This window comes from Polypterus senegalus, chromosome 8 (assembly GCF_016835505.1).
Source record: "Polypterus senegalus isolate Bchr_013 chromosome 8, ASM1683550v1, whole genome shotgun sequence".
Taxonomy (NCBI): domain Eukaryota; kingdom Metazoa; phylum Chordata; class Cladistia; order Polypteriformes; family Polypteridae; genus Polypterus; species Polypterus senegalus.
Window position 1 is genome coordinate 54,821,519 of NC_053161.1, and position 19,181 is coordinate 54,840,699.

The 19,181-nt window shown below is 35.5% G+C and overlaps 1 protein-coding gene across 5 annotated transcripts in view; it reads left to right on the forward strand.

Moving 5' to 3' along the window:
• The window catches only part of celsr1a (cadherin EGF LAG seven-pass G-type receptor 1a), a 265,136-nt gene that overhangs the window by 195,666 nt on the left and 50,289 nt on the right, over positions 1–19,181 (forward strand). For all 5 annotated transcript variants that reach the window (XM_039761083.1, XM_039761082.1, XM_039761084.1 and 2 more), the window contains 8 exons: positions 2,761–2,944; positions 3,471–3,572; positions 9,628–9,722; positions 10,938–11,147; positions 13,950–14,133; positions 14,234–14,377; positions 14,556–14,733; positions 18,971–19,138. In XM_039761083.1, the coding sequence (XP_039617017.1) occupies positions 2,761–2,944; positions 3,471–3,572; positions 9,628–9,722; positions 10,938–11,147; positions 13,950–14,133; positions 14,234–14,377; positions 14,556–14,733; positions 18,971–19,138 (1,265 nt within the window). The remainder of the gene's footprint in view (positions 1–2,760; positions 2,945–3,470; positions 3,573–9,627; positions 9,723–10,937; positions 11,148–13,949; positions 14,134–14,233; positions 14,378–14,555; positions 14,734–18,970; positions 19,139–19,181) is intronic.

The following is a 19,181-nucleotide window of genomic DNA, read 5'->3' on the forward strand; positions in this document are numbered from 1 at the left end:
CTTAGTTGAGCCTCCTTTTGCAAATATAACAGCCTCTAGATGCCTCCTATAGCCTTTGATGAGTGTCTGGATTCTGGATGGGGGTATTTTTGACCTTTCTTCCATACAAAATCTCTCCAGTTTAGTTAAATTTGATGGCTGCCGAGTTTAGACAGCCTGCTTCAAATCATCCCATAGATTTTCAATGATATTCAAGTCATGGGACTGTGACAGCCATTCCAGAACATTGTACCTCTCCCTCTGCATGAATGCTTTTGTAGATTTTGAACTGTGTTTTGGGTCATTATCTTGTTAGAATAGCCAACCCCTGCGTAACTTCAAGTTTGTGACAGATGCTTGAACATTATCCTGAAGAATTTGTTGATACTGGGTTGAATTCATCCGACCCTCGACTTTAACAAGGGCCACAGTCCCTGAACTAGCCACACAGCCCCACAGCATGATAAAACCTCCATCAAATTTAACAGCAGGTAGCAGGTGTTTTTCTTGGAATGTAGTGTTCTTCTTCCGCCAACCTCTGAGATGGAAAGAGCAAAAGGATAAATTGGGAAAATCCAAAAGAGAAAAAAGTTTTTGGAAGGAACTGAAGAAAGAAGTGTGGTAGAAAACCATAAACAGTGGAACATTACTAAAATGTGTAAAAAGGGTACTTAAATTCTTGAAGAACAGGGGAACATCTGAAAAGACCACAGCAAAATGTCTGCAGGGAGTTAAAAACCAAACTGATTACACATTCAGATTGGATTTGTTGGTAACTAGAGTTATTTAATGCTAAAGGAATATCACAAAAAAATTCCATTCTAGTCGAGAACACTGAAGGAGGGAAAATAATACTCCCAAAGTGACTAAACTGAAAATGTCTTAAGAATGACTTTCAACAAGGTCACATAAAATCCAGATTTGAATTTTGTTCTAGATGACAAAGAGTGAAACAAAATTAAAAACTGATGGTAGGAAACAGGAGATGACAAAGAAACACCAAAATAACCAATCTGAGTTCTTGGGTGGTATTCACTTCACTCTGACTCTACTTATCCTGGTGAAGACTGCAGTCTTAATCATGCTGAGCTGGTCACCCTGTTCATAACAAGTTTCTCATGCACAGACATTTCTCCCAGTAGTCACCAACATCCCCAAGGGAGGCATCCAGTTGGCATTTTAACTGCATGCCCAAACAGTCTCAACTGGCTTGTATTCATCTGGAAAAACAGCAGCTCTACTCAGAGGTCCTGCTATATTGTTGATCTCTTTACCCTATCATGGAGAGGGAGCCCAGCAACCCAGCCCAGGACCATCGTTTTGATTGCTTACAAATGTCATTCTGTTAGTCACCTATCATTCATGAGGTGTAAGATGACTGGTAAATAGAAAGCTTCTTTGGAAGACACAGCTCCCATTTCATTATCATAACCTGACACTGGAACTGCTTATATATAGCATTTAGCAAGTTAAAAATTCTACTTTTGCAGCACTAGCCCAACTCTTTCAACTCCTGAAAAGGTTTTGTTTTTTGTCCTTTATAGATCACATAGATTTTGGTGTAAAATTTTGCCAGTTTCCAGTTACAGTTACATTTTTCTTGCAGTTATGTTTTACTAAGGTTTAATCAGCTTCTATTTGGTGTAAGAGGTATGATGCTGGATTTGTAACAGTTAACATTTCGAGGCTTGATTGAGACATTTGTGCTGCACTGTTGTTTAAAGAAAAATATGGGAAGTGCTTGTTCTTTTTCACAAATTGCTTTACTAATGCATTTGACTACTTTTGTAAACCAAGTTAGCCAAACAGAAAGTTAAATACAGTAAACAGCAATAAATAGACTGATAAAAGTTTCTTGGTAACAATTTAGTTTAGATATCCATTATAAACCAATTATCAATAGTGTAGGAGCCACCATAAAATTCTCACATTGGTTCCATTCCATTCCATTTGAACTAGTGTGGTGCTGAGGTGTCACCTGTTGCATGACTACACTCTGGTCCTGATCTAGGATCCTGAGTCGGTTTGTCATGTGATGGGTGCGGCAATGCACTGTATCAGTACGTGTTCTTAACCTCTCTCTCTGTTTATCAATAGTGTATATTAATGTTATTGTCTGCTTTAACAATGATATCATTAAAATAATAAGACTCTTAAAATATGTTACTGTCACATTTCATTGACGTTAAAAAGACTAATAATATATTTTATAACAGGCAGACTGTTAATAACTGCTAATAGCTGATACCTAAACTAAAATGTTACAGTTTCTTTCTATGGGAATAGTACCACTTACTATATATAAGTTAATTACTCAGAATAACAATTTAAGTTCCCAGCTTTAGCAAGAACAATTTTCTAGGCTATTGTTCAACGTTTACGTCCTGTAAAAGTTGTGATTTTCACCAAGGCATTTTTCAATGGGTAGGTCATAAACAATACTTAGAAAGAGGATGTATTCCTTTTTGCCATGCTACTTTATATATCTGTACACTCCGTTTAACTACTGTAACTTTTGTTACCATTTACTACCATGTTTTCCCCATCAAATGTATGTTTCTTCACTTAGCCTTTGATATCCAAAGTTGCACCTCCTCTAACTTTCCATCTTACTAGTAACTTAAGTACTTCTAGCCAGAGGTCTTACAAGACCCCTGTAAGGCCCAAGATCAAAACTTATTGCAGTAGTCTAGTGATAATTTAAATATTAATCTGAAGGTTTGAAGAGAAATTGTTGAAATTATTAACTTACTTATTTGACTAATTTTATTAAAATTACAGGACAACTATTACAGGCCAAAAAACAGTGACACCTGTTTCCCATGTGACTGCTTTTCTTTGGGATCTCACAGCAGGACCTGCCATGCCGAGACAGGGCAATGCTCATGTAAAGCTGGTGTGGTTGGACGACAGTGCAATCTTTGCGATGGGCCATTTTCAGAGGTCACTAATACTGGATGTGAAGGTATTCTCAGAAGTAGCTTTGATCCACATGCACGTTTGTTAAAATACTGTTTTCTTAATTAAAATAAGAAGTTTTGTTTTTCTAAATTAAAAGGTTTTTTCCACATTTCCGATTATGAGCAAATTTTAATTGTGTTGGAAAAATAATGATATCTACTGTATTTATAAGTTCCATGAAAGAATATACTACACTTATGTGTGGCTATTTTCTTCATATCATTTTAATATTATTAGTAGTAGCAGTAGTATTATAAGACAAAACTTTGTTTTCATTGGCCTAAAAATGCAGTTATTGTGTAATTGTCTTTTGAAGTTGATCATTTATTTTGTAAAAAGCATAAAATCCTAAATTGTATTTAAAATTGTTTGCTTTTATGTCTGTATGTTTTTAATTTACCTATTCCCTGAACCCTCTAATATTTCACTGCAGTGCTCACTTACACACATAACCACATGTAGTTATTCTGGGCCAGCTTTCAGTCTGCAGTCAATCTTTGAAATTAACTTTGGTGTAAAATTCTTTACAGTAATTTATGATGGTTGCCCCAAGTCATTTAATGAAAGCATTTGGTGGCCAAGAACTAAGTTTGGACGTCCAGCAGCTATGAACTGCCCCAAAGGATCAATTGGTGAGTGGATGATGTTTGCCCACATTTAAAAATGTATGTAAATGCTTTATTTTGGTAGAAAATTTCAGATTGTTTTCAATTGTACTCATACTCTGTCCTTGAAGTCATGATGTAGCCAGACTAAACACCACAGAAATACTACTTGTATTTTTGTAAGGATAGTCAAAACTGCTTATAGTGTACTGGAAAAAATATTCAATTTCCTAAGCCAAGTGATAATGCACAAGTGGGTCTTTTTTTGCTTTATCTACAGTATGCCTACTAGTATAGATAGTGTAGATATAAATATTATATACATTGTAAGTAAGTAGATGGCAGTACTGATCAATCTAAAATCCCTCACAGACATTCTTTTACATATTTTTTGTATATTAATTTTTTTATTGATATAGTTTAGGAATATTCAAACTAAAGCTTTCATTATAGCTATTTGTTTGTAAATCACTAGTATACAGTAATATGATCATTTTATGTTAGGTCTATTTGCATATTTTTTGTTTACTTACTGAGCAAGCAGTTTTATTCAAGATAATTTCCTAGTAGCTTAACTACTGATTTTCATTTGTAATTGTAAAAGAAATGATGAGACAGGCTGAAACCAATTTAATCATTACTTTGCACAACATTATAGAAGACTCTCCAATTAACTCAGATTCCACATACAGAGCAGAAGCCAGTCAGATTTTTTACATTTCACAGGTAGTTCAGGGATCTTTGGAAAAAAACTACTGTAAATAAAGGAGCAACCAGGCTTAGCCTGAAATAACGGATGGCCAGGCTTTGCCTGACGTAAGGAAGGAACTAGGCTTTGTCTGTTTTTGCTTTCTACTTGATGTCGTCCGTGACCATTTTTAAATGTATAGGTATGATTCTCACTCCCTATACAAAAACAAGAACTACACAACCTGCTGTACATTCCTCTGCCTTGTCTATTAGATAGATAGATAGATAGATAGATAGATAGATAGATAGATAGATACTTTATTAATCCCAAGGGGAAATTATTATTATTATTAAAGGTGTTATCAAGAGCTAGAAATTACATCATGAGTAATATTTATTGTCCCTTGTAACTTCTAAACATTTTTGTCAATAAACTACTGACACTGGAATGATTACAAAATGTTTAATTTTCAAAAATCATTTTTCTAGTAATTTTGAAGTTATTCTTGAAAACTTGGAGAACAGTTAAAAAGAAAAAGAAAAATGTCATTATCATGTTTTTATATAACTGGCAAATGTTTTTTATAAATCATACACTATTTACAAAGCCAAAATACTTGGCTTACAAATACATTTATAGTTAAGAGATCATTAAATTAAATAAAATTCCAGTGGGTTTGGCACTGCAGATTTGCTGCAAACTGGTAAACTATATCTTTCAGTAGGGGCAATATTTTAAAATTAAATAACTCCATGTGTTCACATGGCTTTGTTAAGCACTACAATCTGATTTGTGTTTGCTAAAATTAGTGTAAAACCTATCCAGTCCCAGAAGAAGTGTGATACATTATTTATTATGGCATGATTTGAAGGAAATAGGAATGTGCATGTTTCGCAATTGTAAATGTCATTTATGAGTAAAATGTGAGGAAAATCTATATAAATTGTTAGTACAAGATGTTCTTTGAATAATGGCCCATTATGTGTGTCAGCTGTATGCTTGTAGTTGATGCTACATTGTGTTTGATTGTTTTATTTTGGGCTGGAACTGTGTTAAGGGCCAATTATACAGCATGGGGATGAGAATTTAATCTGGTCTGGTACACCTCTTGTGAAGACTTACTTGATCTTTTTCCACATTCATATGTATTTTCTCTGGAACTTTAGATTTTACCTTTGTTTTAAGATTAATGAGAATTGTATGTGGAACTAGATATTTTTCACTGGCCATATTATGAAATGGACCACAGTTGCTTGCACACATAGATCATTATTTAATGGAAATAATGTGACACAATTATTCCCTGTATAAACCACAACCAAGATTTTGACCAGACATAAGATTTTGATTTACTATTATAAAATCCTGCCAGGAAGAAAAGGCTAATGTGAGAAAATATCTAAACAGACATTATTTACTTTTCCTCATCTATGTAACTTTCATATACTTTTAATTAATGTATTTATTTACCAGTTCTAAGATTGCGAGAGCACAATCTAAGAAGGCTTGCAAAAAATACAAAAAAAAATGTAATGTGTACATTAACATCAGACTTAATGTAATGTTAAGATCTTAACTTCAAGTTAACAAACTGAAAAATAATGAAGATTAATTAAAAGGTCTTGGGGGGATGAAGCCTATACTGGCAGCATCCGAAAGCAGTCTAGAAGCAACCCCTGGACTTCACCCATACAGGACTATTGCTTGAGTCACAAGTCAAACCTTGCAAAAAAAGAACAAATAAATAATTAGAAGATTCTTTTAGCATAAACTTGAACTAGAAAAGACCACGCACAGATTGGTCAAATATAAATGAGTCATTTATTTGACCATATTACAAGTAAACAAACAAATATAATAACAAAAACAACTCTGTAAGAAATGTACTTTAGTTGAAGGCTTCTGTATCATATAAACAGACTACTGACTACTGCATACTTACACTCTGCCTTGCCATTAAATTAAATTGAACAAAATGTAAATAATAGGAAGCTGGTGCTGAGCTATGAAAACAACTCCATAAACTTAAACAGCACAACCACTTGGATAAGATAATTAAATGAAATCATATGGACAGCCTTCAATCCTTCTAATTTCAAAATTTGCTTAATCTGTTCTGGATTATGGTTTTCATGTGGATAACTAAATGAAAAGGAGAATGACAAAAGACCCATTTTTTTGTGTTACTTAAAAATGTTAGTAAATTTTTAACCCAAAATCATTGATCTAAGTTTTATTATTTATAGAGCACAATGTATGAATAAACATTTAAATAATTACTATATCAACATTTTAACAGTGTCCTAAAAATATTATGTCCTCACAAGAAATGGCACATTTCAAATATATAGAATTTGGTAAGTGCCAGGTAATAACAGAGGAAAGAAATAAAATTGCAATGTAACAAACATAAAACTAGGGAAACACCATAATCCATACAATTTTTCAAGGTGTAAAACTGTAATTTACATAACGGAGACAGAGGTGTCAACTAGATGACTTTGTACAGAAGCAAATATATTATAAAGTTAAAAGTAAGCATGTAAGGGATTAAGCCTGTCTGCTAAAAAAAGAAAATTTGGCCTTATTTCTGCCTCAGTGTTAGGACATATTGTATATTATGAGAATAGATACTTGTGTGAAAATAAGCAGAGCTTTTTTTTTTTTTTTTAACCCAGTTATGTATCATAATAGTGACTTTAAGTACAGAGGAGACTAGCTAATCAAAGACAGCTAGAGGGCAGGGTGTTCTGGGGATTAAAGGAGATCAGGATAATAAAAAAAATAATTCTAACTTGTTCTGTAGAATTTGCTTTGAATTTATTCACGCATCAGATCTACAACAATTACAGATATTAATAAATTAGCATGACTGTTTCTGTAAGGAAAAACATGTTTTGTAGTTGCACTACCTGATACATTGTAACTATGAGCCTTGAGGGGTGTGCTTGCCTTCAAAGTAAAGAAAGCAAAACTGAAAGAAATGTAGCAGGTCTTTGTATTCAGGGCTCATTTATACTTCACGCTCAGAACGCGTACGCGCCCGCATCATGGCTGCCACGTGTTCCCAGCGTTCATTTCACGCTTCTCTGTGTTGTGAATTGCCTAAAACACCTATTAAATTCCGATAACACCTTACCGCAATATCTCTGAAAAGGATGTTTATTGATTAAATCCATAAATCCAGGGATGTATGTGTCCATTCCAGGAAGCACTGGGTACGAGTGAGAAACAGTCCCTTGACGAGGCCTCAGCTCATCGCAAGGTGAATACAAGCACACACATACACTAGCGTCATTTTAGCGGCACCAAATCCCCAAATCTGCATATCTTTGGAAGGAAACCGGAGCACAGTGTGGAATACAAGCAGGAAATACCAGCAACATAACTCCCTGCGAGACAGCAGTGCTATCGCTCCGCCACCGTGACACCCCCATGTGTGTAATTATTCCCCCATGTGTGTATTTATTAACGGTATTCATTATTTAAACGAAATTATATGTAAAATGTAACATACACATTTTAAATCATTTCATCATGAAAGTGATATCAAGTATAAATCTAAAGATTCTAAATGTGCAGAGAGTTGGAATATCATACATTTAATTTGTTCTCTTTGGCGATCTATTGCTGCTTTCCGCTGCTGAAGCAAAATGCCGACATACAGATGCATTCGTGGTGCTTTTATATTCAAGCGTCACATATTCCCGATCGTAATGACACGATACATTTTAAAAGTCTCACATACCGTCTTTTGTGCCATCTATTTTTTATTGTTTTACTTTACCTGCTGTCAGGTCCAAGAAGCTTGTAGTGATTAAAAACTGGGATGACGTTTACGACCGTCTGCTTTAATGATAAAGTAAACTACGAGGTTAAAGTGGACATTTCGAGATTAAAGCCGAAATTTCCACTTTAATCACAAAATACATGTTTTCACCGTGTCCTTTATTTTTTTCTCAGTGACTTAAATATAACGCTATACATTATGTTGCTGTTGTTAAGTTGCAAAAATTAAAAAAAAAAAAAGACATATATAAATGACACGATACATTTTAAAAGTCTCATATACCATCTTTTGTGCTGTCTATTTTTTATTTTTTTTTGCAACTTCACATCGGCAACATAATGTATAGTGCTGTATTTGAGCCATTCATCAAACAGCAAAGTGCGCACATCGATCCCCGAAGGATCTCCATAGAGGCTTGCTGTCACATGTAGATAGTAAACAGAGACTCTGCCGTCACGTTCCGACTTTTAGCACACTGCACAACCCCCCCCCAAACCCCCGACTTTTTGCTGGTATTGCAACTCGCGCACGCGTCGCGTTAGGGCTCATTTATACTTCACGCTCAGAACGCGTACGCGCCCACATCATGGCTGCCACGCGTTCCCAGCGTTCATTTCAAGTATCCTCTGAGCAGGTCCTCAGAAATTAACGCGACGCGAAGCCGAACATGTTCTCACCGCGATAATATCTCGCACTGCCGCCTGGTGGATTCCTCCAGATTTACGTAAAGTACGCGCGCAAGAATAAACACTACAACGCTTGCGTAGCAGGAGTATCCGCTGCAGCATGCTTCACGTCGCGTGAAGTGTAACTCCGGCCTTAGTGTGCCTTTAAGTAACCTTTTAAATACTTCAAGAAAAAATACATAGAAGGGGTACTGGTAGCTTAAAAATAATATCAAAGTACCTTTAACTATAGAACAGTACCAGAAGTAGTTATCCCCACTGCCATCCTGCCAATGTTGATTTACGTGTATTTGATATGAGGTCAGAAGAACCTACCCTGAAGTGAGTTTGCTCTGATGTGACAGCTAATGGACTCTGATGCTTGTGAGGTGGATTGTACAGCTGTTTCCTTTTTAGACAAGGAAGTTGTAGTCACATGCATAGTTCAACATATTTGTACCAAGTTGGAATCAGTGAGATGAAACAATTGTAAAAATGTTGTATTTGGGCATCAACAATAAAATAGCCCATTGCAAATTATTTCAGTAATAAACTGTGTTCTGTCATTAAAGGAAACCATCATAGTATGACCAGTAAACAACACCATGAATTGGTTGAGATGAGTAGAATTACTCATTTTTATTGCTCCATTTACAATTTGTTACACTTCTAGTCAGAGGAAAACTGGCCTCTTCAAAAACTGGGCTGTTGCCAAACCCTTCTGAAGTTTGAGTAACCAGTTACTGTATATCATGGCTTCAATTAAATTAATACAGAGACTTCTTTAAGTTGATTGACTACTGTGTAACAGGTAATGCTGTGTATGTCTGTTCAGCATATTTTAAATGACATATGTTATAGTCTTTTAAGGGTTTCATTCGGGATGAGAGTGGGTTATTCTTAAATTTGGCTAACGTATTTTGTTCTGTTCTATAGGAACAGCAGTCCGGCATTGCAATGAGGAAAAAGGCTGGCTACGACCAGAGCTCTTCAACTGCACTACTATCACCTTTTCTGAGCTAAAAACTATGGTATGCATAATGCCCAGTCAGCTGCAGGCCTATATGTAATGAATTGTATAATTTAACAAACAATTGTGACATTTCAGTGTTGGATATAAAATGTGTAAAATTACCTTGTTCTTTTAATTATTCATTAAATGATAGAGACCACTAAGTTTTATCTTAATTTAAAAAAAATGACATACTGTACATAATCTGCCTTCAGTTCAGTGGCTTTCTTTAGCAGTATAATCTAAATCTTATCATCAGCATACAGTTGTGTAAGTGAATACCTAAAAAGTCTAAGCCATCATATCTAATGGTAACTATTCACTCCAATTAGAGAAGGGACAGACTTAAGGTTTTTCTTAATCTCTCAATAATAATGCCATTACAAGAAAAATGTCCTGCCTCTTCTTTCTGCTCGTCATTAAAGGATTATTCTACCCAAAGATGATGTCACTTACCCCATGTAGTTTGTAGTGGTGGATGAGAAAATCTCTTCATAGAAAAATTACATAATGAAGGTTGAAACTTAATACAACCCTGTGGTGACCAGTTCTGGACAATGGCAAATGATGTGAAAAATGTCCATGAAAAAAAGAAAGGAAATTCTCACATAACACATATGTTAGATATCCATTTGTATGTCCAAAAATGCAAAATGTGTGCATTTTTTGTAAAAATATTATTAACAGTTACCTCCTGAAAACTCCATGTTGAAGATTGAAAATGATGATGTCATTCCCATAACACTGTCTGTTTTAATTGTGGAAACATCATCTTTCCTGTTGATCTTCACCACGGAGTTTTCAGGAAGTAGGTGTTAATAATATTTTAACAAAAAATGCACACGTCTGGCACATTTTGGCTTTTGTTTTCATTTTTCTATAGTTGTTTTTCACATCAATTGCCGTTATCCAGAACTGGGCACTGCAGGGTTCCACTGAGTTTGAATTTTCAATATGTAATTTCCTCATGAAAACATGAGACTACATGAGGTAAGTAACATATAAAAAATATTTTTGTTGGAGTATTCCTTTAAAGTTAAGGGTGAATTATGAATTTTTACAGTTCAGTTTAAATAATGTAGAGAAGGAGTCAGATGTTTTTTCTGTTTCTTACTTAATATAATGCATACTGAACACGTAAAATTATTTTTGAGCCTGGCAACTGGCGTATGTTTTCTGATTTCACTGGTAATAAAATTAAAGATTATTTTTTCTTCTCTTTCATTCTGAGCAGAATGAGAAGATGTTCCGCAATGAAACAAAAATGGATGGTGACAAGTCATTAAATATTGCCAAGATACTGAGGAACGCAACAAAGCACACTGATCGTTTCTATGGAAATGATGTTAAGACTGCTTACCAGTTGTTAATGCAAATTCTCCAGTATGAGAGCAAACAGCAGGGTTTTGACCTGGCTGCAACAAAAGATGTGGATTTCAATGAGGTGGGCAATGTGAACTTTTATATACTTTGTCACCATTAAACTACAATCTGTCTTGGACACTGTCAAATACTGACATCTATTGGCTTCTTTAGTCAAATTTATACAGCCTTGTTCATCCTTTCATCTGGCCTCATGATCCCTTTCAGCTGTTTTCTGTATTTCATTTAGTACTAACCAACGCACCAGCCATTGTCTGGGTATATCTGTGTAATGGGTTAAGGTAAGAAAGAAAATATTTATGTGTTTTTTTAAATGCTGACCCTTTTGTCCAGTGGCGGCTGGTGAAAATGTTTTGAGGTGGGGCTGTGGTACAGCAAACAATTTCTCAAACAATTCTTCACAAATCAAAGCAATATGATTTATTGCAATGCAGACAAAGTTAAAGAACATTATTAAATCATGTCTGATCAATTATTTCATATATATATATATATATATATATATATATATATATATATATATATATACACACACACACGACAAATGTGAGGACAACCATGTACAGGAAAATAACTGTGGTGGGAAAAAAAAAAAACTGCATCTTTTTTTTTTCTTATTTGTACAGGAACACACTGTCTAGCACACTGTCTAGCGAGGCAACAAAATCCACTAAACCCTTAAAAATGCCAGGGTTGTCTGACGAGCCAGTCTCATCGTGCCCACGCAAGGCCAACTCAAAAGCCCCACAAAATTTAACACAATCAATTATCTTGGATAAAATATACCGATTTTTATCTACCTCCTCGTTGTGTTTTCTTATCGCAATCCTGTGACCGTCGTCTAACTGAGTAGCGATGTTTACTCTTCCCAAAATGGCTAGTTTGACGGAATTATCCATGTGTGTCCTGGTGTTCTCATGTTTTCTTACTTTCTCGGACAGGTGCTTCATATCTCTCACTCCGTAACTGTCCAAGCAGGATCTGTCCCAGTTGCTTTAAACAACAAGCACGGGAAACAAAATAAGGCATTAGCAGAAACGCATCCACATAGCCAGGCCTTTTGGTGTACCAACTGGAAGAGTAGCTTCGTGTACTTCTTCCCTTTTCGCTTATCTGCTGTCTGATTAAGAGGTTAGGCTGATCTGGACCCAGCTCCTTTACCTTCAGTTTTTCTGCCAAAGTTCTCTTCTCAAACGGATATTGGAGTAGAGATTGAACAGAGTTGGGTTCGTGTCCGGAATTAACAACACCTGAGTCCACCATTGTCACGTAATGTTAATTGAAAATTGCGCCACTACAGACCATCCTTGATTTTAGCTGCTTGGGGCGACAGAAAAATCGCCCATTTCAGTTAAGATTTGAGGACGCTGATTGGCTAAATTTTATGTCACATCTTGAATATATTTATATCTTGAATCAGCATTTGACTAAATTCTACAAAGACCCGCCTCCTTTGGGCGATATCTCGATCGCCCCTCAGCTGAAATTGAGACGTGCTGACAGGCAGAGAAGTTATATGGTGATGGTGAAAACATTTATTTTTACAGAAGATTTTCTAATATATCACATCATATAATTATACATTTAAATAATTTATATAATTATTATTTTGTGTGTGTGGTTCAGGGAGGGCGGCGCCCTAGCGCCCTCTATTGGCCAGCCGCCACTGCTTTTGTCATTCCTGGCTGAAGTGTCCCATGAATTTTCAACAATATCTTTCAAATGACTATCAATTTCTTGGCTCTCATGAGTTGAGAATTTGTTCTTTTTGTGTATGATTGAATTATGTAATTGCAGTAACTCCTTTCTGGGTTGGAACCATGAATGGTACTTTTTTTTTTACTGTGTCTTCATGAGTAGCTGTTTAATCCCAAATTAATAAACCGAATGGCTAGCTAGATAACTGAATCATTGATATATCATATAAACTGAGTAAAAACTACTGATTTTTGTGTTGTTCTATCTATTGTACCCCTATTTATGATTAAATGTTTGAATTGCAATAATTTCTAGATGTTAAATTGGGGTTAACATACATGCAAAATTTCATGAACATCCACTCATCTGATTTAATAATAATAACAATAAAAATAGTGTATTTATATATGTAGTAAGATATGGTTTATTTGGTATTTGCTCTTTTATTAAGACTCTATAATGAAACTGAAACTTCATAAACCCTATCTTTTAATTTGCATTTACAATAATGCAGATACTAAATTTCATTAAAGCAGACATAGCTGTTCTTGAGTGATGCAAGATTTTTGTGTTGGTCTGCCATCACACCATACCCTTCCCACCTCAAGAACATTTATGAAATGCCATACTTTCTAAATATATTTTCTATATTGTTTAGCAAAAATAGCTTCTGGGTTATTTACAATAGTTGCATTCTTCAGTAGCTACTACCCTTACTCCTCCTTCGATATCCTTTCATCTCTTCATTCTACCTTTTTAAATAATATCATACCTTTTTGAATAGTAGATAACAGAAATTTTAATTGAGCACAGTTATGCCTCACCTGGCTTCTCCAGGTTCTGCTTTTAATGTTTCCTTGTTTTGACAAATGTAATGTGGAATTTGGTGACTTGGAAATAAACTTATTCTTTCCTTTCCTTTCCTGTCTTCTTCAGTATTCATAATAGTTTCTCCCAGTTTAACTTGTTAATGGCTTTCTCAACATGCATATGGACTCTGTATATCCTGTATATCATTGGCTAATGATAAGTGGGACATAAAGCCTCAGGTGGCACTTTTTTTGAGCATTCTTGTACAATATTCACTATTTAGTATTAATTTAGCAAGAGCTGATAAGATGACTTACTAAATACTGATTATAACCTTCTATGCATTCCTTTTCAGAATTTAATTATGGCTGGAAGTGCTATCCTAGACCCCACAAATAAAGAACACTGGGATCAGATTCAGAGAACAGAGGGTGGTACAGCTCATCTTCTGAAACATTTTGAACAATATGCCAACAACGTGGCTCAAAACATGAGGAAGACATACCTAAAGCCGTTTACTATTGTAACACCTAATATGAGTAAGACATAATATTCTAATAAATGACAAATGCAGGTAGATTTTAAAGACAAAGTCTTCTGGTTATTATTAGCTTTTATTTATTTATTTATTTATTTTAGTTATTGCAGTTGATTTTCTGGACAGCTCTAACCCAGTGAGTGCCAAAATTCCAAAGTTTGAAGAAATTAGGCAAGAATATCCAAAAGATCTTAAATCCACTGTGTATTTTCCAGATGCTGTCTTCAGACTACCAGAAAACAAAGGTGAACACTCAGAAATAATTTTTCTCAGATTACCAGCTATGATAGATATTCTTCTAATGAAAACCATTAAGTATTAACTGACAACCATTATTTTTGCTTTTAATTTGATACTGCAATACTTAAGGAGGTTACAATTAAGTAACATGAATGTACTTTGATTCTCATTGTTTTTATTAAGTAAACCCCAAAGAAATGCCAGCAAAGACAAATTCTCCAGATACAGATGACCCCTCTGCCAAGCGAAAGAAAAGACACCAGGATACAGCCTCTGCCCATATAGTAGCAATGGTGATCATCTACAGGTCACTTGGACAACTCCTGCCAGAGCGCTATGATCCTGACAGGAGGAGTCTAAGGTAGGCCATGTATTTAAGTATTTCAGCTTTCAACTAATGCATTATCTAATTCATTGTGCCTTTCTTCTCTTTAGTACCACATACTTGCTTTAAGGATAAAATTATAAATCTCCATCTTAAATTTCAGTTTTCGTCTTTACCATCTTTAATGAACCCTACTAACAAATATTCATTAAATATTTTTCTTTCTTTATTTTGTTCTTTCGCCTGCAGCCCTTACAACATTCTCTTATTAGCTAACCAGACATAAATGAATATTTTGTCTTTTTTTAAAACAACACATTTTCTTATGCTTTAATGTTCAATTGCACAGAGGATAATTCATTATATATAGTGTTTTATACATATTCATTATTGTTTGTAAATGTTTTGGTGTATCAGGTCACAGTTAATAATGACCAGTGGTTATTATTGCATGTTATTGGTAAAAGATTTATATACAGTTAGTATAATTTGCATAAAGCTTTTGTTTGCTAACAGTAATACACTGGGCATTACATTGTTTTGAATTTCACTCATAAAATTGAATAATTCATTCTACTACTTAGCATAATGTGGCAAAGACAGGTAAACTGAAAGTCTTTGAGCTTAAAAGCTTTAAAAATACATAACGATTTAGTGAACTATTGTAATAGTTTTGCATTTTTATGCTAGTAATTTTATTTGCAAAGTTTTCAAAATGTGTGCTGTTGCTGTTAGTAGTAAGTAGCTGCTAGTAAAGCTTATAACATAAATTCAGTTCCAGATAAACCTTTAATGCTAGAAATAAAAATAATGGTGAACATTATAACATTTTAGGTTATTCTTGGGTAAGGGCTACATTAACAGTAAATTGTTACTTTTACTTAACTGTTTTAGTTTCATACTTGTTTACATTTTTCATGCTATGAAGTCGTGCTTGCTTCATGGAATTTCCACGTTCCACATGCAAACAGGAAGCACTATATTCTAAGACATCACAATGTGTTACCATTTTGTGTAACTACTGTTTTCCTCCCAATAAATAGTAATTTGACATACTTTTATTCAAGCAAAGCTGTTGTCCAGGATATAATTTGGAGTGTCTTTACTAAAAAACAGTTAGCTTGTTGGTGCAAATACAAAAATGAACATTGTACAGCCAAACATTTTTTTTCTTGACATGCTGACTAAAATATGTGGTGAAAGTCATTACCTGTATTATCTCTGTATTATAAAAAAAAATCTTGGAAACGAATAGCAGGGTGACCAGGCATGATCTTCTCAGAAGTTCTTGGAAGACACTTAAAAGACCTGCAAGACAAAAGAGACTGGCCATGGAGCGTCTCGCGGGGACCGTAAACATGAGACTTGGTGCCAATAGATTGTCCCAGGACCGTCTCGCGGGGACGTGGAACATGAGGTTCTTGCCCTACCGATATAAAATAAGACTCACGGGCAGCAAAACACTCAGTCGTGTAAAGGCACGTAGCACACACAGATCCTGTGCTCTCAGCTCATATGAAGCATTGTCACAAAAGCCACAATGAGACATAGCCAGGTTTGGGGCAGCCACCCGTATAATTTGGTTTCCTGGCTGCATATTGTCTTTAAATGATAGCACTGCTGTGCATAAAACCGAGTCCAATACAGAACTGAGGGAAATAGGGAAAAGTTGGAGGTTTTTAAAGGGGATGACAGAAAGTGAAGTCAAAGGGGTCGGGCTTGTGAGGGTCTTCTGCCATTGGTGCGAGCCCAGACGTGACATCACAGGGGCCGGAGCTGGCAATTTCTCTATCCATTGGCTCGGTCCCGGAAGTGACGTCCAGAGCACCAGGTGGGGTCTCCCGTGAGTGGTCTGCAGGCAATGGAGAAAAAGTCAGTGCACTCTGCCACATCACGGTATGTTTCAGAACTGCCCTTACTCAAGCCCATTAGCTGCCTCCCATGCACACGTGTGTGACAGCGTATAAGGACAATACGTTCTAAATGAAACGTCAACAACTAAGCAAAGAAGAAAGAGCAGCGTGGAGAAAAGAGACACAAAAGCATTGGAGAGAAAAAAAGGCAGATAAGAGATTATGAAAGCAGTGGAATTCGAAAGGCTCAAAAAAACAATGGTGCGATACACATGCAGAGAAAGGTAAAGAATATGAAAGCAGTAAAATTCGAAAGTATTGTAGTGTCCCAGCCAGGTTGAAGCCTTTTTGTTTTTAAGCGACTGTTAGGTCCAATTGAGGGATGGCGGAGTACAGCACGGAAGACTGATAGCGGGGTATTGATTGATGTGGCAAGTGGGGTTCGAGACCCGGGGGAGGAGGGGTTGGAGAGGGTGCTAGAAGGTTGTGTTTGGGGTTACGAAGTCGCCGATTGTTCAAGTAAAACTTTTGTGAGACTTTATTATGCCGGTCTGATTTTTTTACTTTGTTTCTTTTCGAGCCGGACGTGGAGGTCACTACAGTATCAAAAAAAAGATAGTAAAGATTGCATTAGTGTAAACAAAAGGAAATTAATCATCAGGACCAGGTGTGATTGAAAAAAAAAAGCAGGACAAAGCGAGGTCAGAAATAAAAGGCAAAGTGTAGAAAACAAAGTAAAATGTCATAAAGAGGTTTAAAAACGAGGGAGTGAAACACATGCAGAGCAGCAAAGAGATAATGAAAACAGTGGAATTCAAAAGACAAAAAAACGTAGGTGCAATATACATACAGAGCAAGTTACAGAATATAAAAGAAGAAAAATTCAAAAGTATCAAAAAAAGATAAAGATCGCATTAGTGCTGAAAAAGAGAAATTATTACTCGGTAAAATTACAGAAAGGCGAATAGGGATTAAATATATATGGACATGGGTGATGTGTCAGAAGTATGGAAATATTGTAAGGCTTTGAAGTTTAAGTCAGAGACTTGTAGATCGTCTAATTCGTGTTGCCATCAGGGAAAAGTAGTGTTTCTGCACAATGAGGAGGCGTATCCAAGAGAATTAAAAGATTTTATGTTTGTGGAAAGTGAAATCCACAGTCAGTCATTTCCCAACCCGCTATATCCGAAAACAGGGTCATGGGGGTCTGCTGGAGCCAATCCCAGCCAGCACAGGGCGCAAGTCAGGAACAAACCCCGGGCAGGGCGTCAGCCCACCACAGAATCCACAAACACTACAGGCAAAATATACAAGTCTATAATAATCTTTTCGCCTTCGCATCATTCAATGTACAAAACATAGATTTATACAATAACGGACCATACGCTGTGAGAATCTGTTGTCCCACAACAGTTAAAGCAATGACAAGTTTAATTTCAAAGAAAACACAATTCGGTCAGGTATATATTTATGGTCATGGAGAAGTGATGCAAATTTTAACAGGCGACAAGAAAGGTAATGTAGTATACAGGTATATTCTGCAAATAACATTAGACACCAAAGGAGACCTTGATACCATTCGTATTAAATTGTTTACAGTTTCCCATGAGAATAGCTTTTGCTATGACAATTAACAAATCACAGGGACAAACATTACGAAAAGATTATTTATTAGAGAAAAAGAAACAATATTCACTCACGGGGAGTTATATGTTGCGTAGTCACAATGTATCTCCACAAACGGAATTAAAATTCAATGCAATCTTTAAGAAAAAGTAATTCCAAATATTGTTTTTAATGACGCTTTAAAGTAAAATTGCAAATAATGAAATTGAAACAATTCCAAAGAAAAAAAGACAGCTTTTAAAATTGTATATCCGATTAACCAAACACAGGGGTTTGCGAGCTAAGCCCCCCTAGTTTTCTTTCAATAAGTTTGTTTTATCTTCTGTTTCCCTATTTGCTGTCTGCATTTCTCCATGTGTTGTTTGTTATCATCCAGTTGTATATTGTTTATTGCTCACAGTTAATAGGATATTTTTTAACTGTATTTGTCTTTAAATTCTGCGTATTGTATTTTGACAGTTTGGTCTTACACAGTTTATAAAAATGTAAAGAAGTAATTTTAATATTTTTATATCTCACTATGACCAAAAGGGAAAGAAATGTATGAACCCCTATGTATCATACACAAGATGACAACAAAGATTTTCAGCCCTTAACCTTGACCTCACTTCAACTGGATTATTATAACACTTATTTTTAAATACTTTATTGTTACATTTATTCACCAGATCCATAAGTAAACAATAAGTATGGTTAAGCCCATGTTCTACATAGCAGAATAACATGTCTTTACTAAAAAGATGCCAGGACAAATATTAGGCAAAAAAAAATTAACATTCCTTAAACCCTTATAGGTTACCCACAAGACCTGTCATTAATACTCCCATTGTGAGCACCACAGTCCACAGTGAAGGGGATCCTCTACCCAGTCAGCTAGATCAACCCATCACACTGGACTACACTCTATTGGAAACAGAGGAAAGGACCAAGCCTGTCTGTGTTTTTTGGAATCACTCAATTGCGTAAGTAGTAGTAGTTTTGTGGTAAAGGTTGGGGCATGTGAGA